This window comes from Triticum urartu, chromosome 2A, assembly GCF_056163025.1.
Source record: "Triticum urartu cultivar PI428250 chromosome 2A, HENAU_Tu73, whole genome shotgun sequence".
Lineage (NCBI taxonomy): Eukaryota > Viridiplantae > Streptophyta > Magnoliopsida > Poales > Poaceae > Triticum > Triticum urartu.
The window spans coordinates 154,125,449-154,130,305 of NC_141874.1; the positions used below are offsets into that span (position 1 = coordinate 154,125,449).

The 4,857-nt window shown below is 45.1% G+C and overlaps 1 protein-coding gene across 1 annotated transcript; it reads left to right on the top strand.

The window, feature by feature from the left end:
- Window positions 1–778: 778 nt before the first annotated feature.
- Window positions 779–1,650, top strand: LOC125541511 (uncharacterized). The gene has a single exon (XM_048704902.2). It carries the CDS (start codon window positions 807–809, stop codon window positions 1,452–1,454), a length of 648 nt encoding a protein of 215 aa, XP_048560859.2. The 5' UTR covers window positions 779–806; the 3' UTR covers window positions 1,455–1,650.
- Window positions 1,651–4,857: the final 3,207 nt, after the last annotated feature.

Sequence of the window (4,857 nt, forward strand, 5' to 3'; positions counted from 1 at the left end):
TGCATGCGGGGTTTTAACCGGTTGTCTTGTGATTGTGATTTGAGTAAAATCTAATGGTTAAGGAAGCGCCACTTTTTAAGCTTCAGTCGGCTGACGGCTACCATATCCCGAATTAAATGGAAAGATGAAGGCGTACATGAATATATAATCTCAAATGCAAAGATTTAGATTTTTCCTCCATCAATGCATGCATATCATCCCGAAAGCAACAGTGGTGGACGTAGATCCTGACCATAGAGGATGCCAACCTTCTCACTCGCAACAAAAATGCCAAGTATAATCATAAAAAATGCCAATTTGTCATTCTACTATTATAATACACATAGTATTAGACAAAAAATGCAAGATATCTTATTTGGCATTTTTGGAGGGGTGTATGTATGTTTCACACGAAGACCAAGTACGTTGACGAAGACTTATCCGCCGTAACAAACACACCCCATATCCCTCATGAAGGCCCTAGATCACACCAACACAGAACCCAATGACACCCCGACCGTCAGATCATCCATCGACACGATGATGACTTGATCACCAAGTGAGACACAAGCACGCACACACGGCCTCTTGGTCGCATACGTGCGCCCCGGCCCGCTTCCCTGCCATCGTGTAACCACCGGAGGAGAGCACAGTGCCACACCCCGCAATCCGCACTACCCTCACTTCCCCAGCGCCACTATATATGGCAAACCCAAATCACACCTCCATCTCAATCGCTCGCGCAGCCCAACACCCACAACTCTCCTACTTGTCCACCTCCCTTTTTGCTCCGGTCAACCCTGCGTCGGGGCTGATCTCCGCCAGCCATGTCGCTTGACGACGTGTCCAGAAAGTCGCCCGTGCTGCCGCCGCCCCTGCCGCCAATGGACTCGTGGGCTTGGGGAGGGCGTCGCTCCAGGCGCCGTCGCGGCAGCGGAAGCGTCAGATCTGTCGACGGCGCCGAGTCCGAGGAGGAGTACCTAGCACTCTCTCTCCTCATGTTGGCGCACGGCGAGGTCGAGGACGGCAGCGTCGGAGGCGTCAAGGGCGTGGGAACGACGCCAACCAAGGCGCAGGGGTACGAGTGCTCCGTGTGCGGCAAGATCTATGCGTCCTACCAAGCACTGGGCGGCCACAAGAAGAGCCACAAGAAGCGGCCCACGGCGCCAACAACATCGGTGGGCGGCGACGAGGTGTCCGGCAGCACCCCCGTGGAGGCCAAGGTGCACCAGTGCACGCTCTGCCACCGCACGTTCCTGTCGGGACCGGCGCTGGGCGGGCACAAGCGCCTGCACTACGAGGGTGGCACCGTGGCTGACGGGATCGGCAAGGACAAGGAGGCTGCCAAGGCGAAGGCGGCATCGCTGCTGAGGGACTTCGACCAGAACCTGTCGGCGTCGGTGGTGGCCGGGTACGAGGACGAGAGCCCGCCCCGGGATGCGAAGAGGGTGAGGTTGATGCTACTAGCAGTTTGATCACTGATCAGTGGCGGCCGAGGTGGCGGTGCAAGATTTAGGTTTTTTATTGATGGTTTTAGGAGGAATTCCTCTCTAGGTTTCGATTGTTAGTGGGTTGGTTCAATTTGTTCTAGCCCCAGATTGGAATTGTGTTGTTGATATGGTAAGTGCTTAGTGCTGACATGGCTAGTTGGTAATGTTATACTAAATTTGCTCACCAGTCCATATTTTGACTCCAGCTGTTTGATAAAGAATCCGACGGCTAGCTGGGAATGGGACATGACTTGCTTTGTAAACCTTTGATCAAAGCCATATAGAAACTTTTGAAGACCCCGATTGGGTGAATGCTATGCACGATGAACTACACAACCTCGAGGGGAATCAAGTTTGGAAATTGGTTGAGAAGGCCAAGGATTAGCAAAACATCATCAGAACCAAATGTGTGTTTTGTAGCAAGCAAGATAAAGATGGACAAGCCATATGCAACAAATCTCATCTTGTAGCTCAAGGTTACACAAGTTGACGGTATGGACTATGGTGAGACCTATGCCCCCGTTGCTAGACTTGAGCCCATTCGCATCTTTCTTGCTTATGCCAATCACCATGACATCACCCTCTACCAAATGGACATTAAAAATGCTTTCTTAAATGGTGAAATTGAGTAGGAAGTTTATGTTAAACAACCTCCCAGCTTTGTTAATCCCAAGAAACCAAACCATCTCTATAAACTTCATAAAGCTCTCTATGGTCTCAAACAAGCACCTAGAGCTTGGTGCAAATGCTTGACAAAGTTTCTTCTTGAAAAGGCTTTGAGATTGGTAAAATTGATTCAACCTTGTTTACTAAGAGATTTAATGGTGAACTATATGTATGCCAAATATATGTTGATGATATCATATTTGGTTCTACTGACCCTTTCTTTAGTGAAAAGTTTGGAAGGTTGATGTCAGAAAAATATGAGATGTCAATAATGTGTCAACTCAAATTCTTCCTTGGTTTGCAAATCAAGAAAACTAGAGATGGTACTTTTGTTTCTCAAACAAAGTATACCAAGGACTTATTCGAGAAGTTCAACATGAAAGAAAGCAAAGGTATGAAAACTCCCATGCCTACCACCGGACATCTTGACTTGACAAGGATGGCAAACCAGTTTATTAAAAGGTTTATTGTTCCATGATTAATTCATTGCTATATCTATGTGCCTCCCGTCACGAAATTGTGCTAAGTGTGTGCATGTGTGCACAATATCAAGCAACACCAAAAGATGTCATCTTAAGGCCATGAAAAAGAATTGTGAGATACTTGATACTGCTACGTCTTGAGCTTGCGTTGGTTTTCCCCAAAGAGGAAGGGATGATGCAGCAGAGTAGCGTAAGTATTTCCCTTAGTTTTTGAGAACCAAGGTATCAATCTAGTAGGAGCCCGCGCTCAAGTCCCTCGTACCTGCACAAAGCGATAGCTACTCGCAACCAACACGATTAGGGGTTGTCAAGCCCTTCACGGTCACTTCCGAGAGTGAGATCTGATAGATATAATATATTTGGTATTTTTGGTATAAAGATGAAAAGTAAAAAGTAAAAGCAAAGTAAAAAAGCAAAGCAATATTAAAGTAATGGAGATTGATATGATGAGAATAGACCCGGGGGACATAGGTTTCACTAGTGGCTTCTCTCAAGAGCATAAGTATTCTACGGTGGGTGAACAAATTACTGTTGAGCAATTGACAGAATTGAGCATAGTTATGAGAATATCTAGGCATGATCATGTATATAGGCATCACGTCCGTGACAAGTTGATCGAAACGATTCTGCATCTACTACTATTACTCCACTCATCGACCGCTATCCAGCATGCATCTAGAGTATTAAGTTAAAAACAGAGTAATGCCTTAAGCAAGATGACATGATGTAGAGAGATAAATTCATGCAATATGAAATAAACCCCATCTTGTTATCCTCGATGGCAACGATACAATACGTGCCTTGCCGCCCCTTCTTTCACTAGGTAAGGACACTGCAAGATCGAACCCAAAGCTAAGCACTTCTCCCATGGCAAGAACTACCAATCTAGTTGGCCAAACCAAACGGATAATTCGAAGAGACTTGCGAAGATAACCAATCATACATAAAAGAATTCAGAGAAGATTCAAATATTATTCATAGATAGACTTGATCATAAACCCACAATTCATCGATCTCAACAAACACACCGCAAAAAGAAGATTACATCGAATAGATCTCCACAAGAGAGGGGGAGAACTTTGTATTGAGATTCAAAGAGAGAGAAGAAGCCATCTAGCTACTAACTATGGACACGGGGGTCTGAGGTAAACTACTCACACTTCATCGGAGAGGCTATGATGATGTAGAATCCCTCCGTGATGACGGCCCTCTTCCGGTGGAGCTCTGGAACAAGCCCCAAGATGGGATCTCGTGGATATAGAAAGTTGCGGTGGTGGAATTAGGTTTTTGGCTCCTGTTCTGATCGTTTGGGGGAACGTGTGTATATATAGGAGGAAGAAGTACGCCGGAGGAGCAACAAGGGGCCCACAAGGCAGGGGCGTGCCCTAGGGGGGGCACCCCCCACCCTCGTGACCGCCTCTTTTGTTCCATGGAGCAGGATCCAAGTATCCTGGATCATGTTTGGTGAGAAAATTACGTTCCCGAAGATTTTATTCCGTTTGGACTCCGTTTGATATTCCGTTTATCCGAAACACTAAAATAGGCAAAAAACAACAATTCTGGGCTGGGCCTCCGGCTAATAGGTTAGTCCCAAAATAATATAAAAGTGGAAAATAAAGCCCAATATAGTCCAAAACAGTAGATAATATAGCATGGAGCAATCAAAAATTATAGATACGTTGGAGACGTATCAGACATCCCCAAGCTTAATTCCTGCTCGTCCTCAAGTAGGTAAATGATAAAAAGAGAATTTTTGATGCGGAGTGCTACTTGGCATAATTTCAATGCAAATCTTCTTAATTGTGGTATGAATATTCAGATTAGAAAGATTCAAGACAAAAGTTTATATTGACATAAAAAATAATAATACTTCAAGCATACTAATAAAGCAATTATGTCTTCTCAAAATAACATGGCCAAAAAAAGTTATCCCTACAAAACCATATAGTCTGGCTATGCTCCATCTTCACCACGCAAAGTATTTAAATCATGCACAACCCCGATGACAAGCCAAGCAATTGTTTCATACTCTAACTTTTTCAAAACTTTTTCAATCTTCACGCAATACATGAGCGTGAGCCATGGATATAGCACTATAGGTGGAATAGAATGGTGGTTGTGGAGAAGACAAAAAGAAGAAGATGTTCTCACATCAACTAGGCGTATCAACGGGCTATGGAGATGCCCATCAATAGATGTCAATGTGAGTGAGTAGGGATTTCCATGCAACGGATGCACTA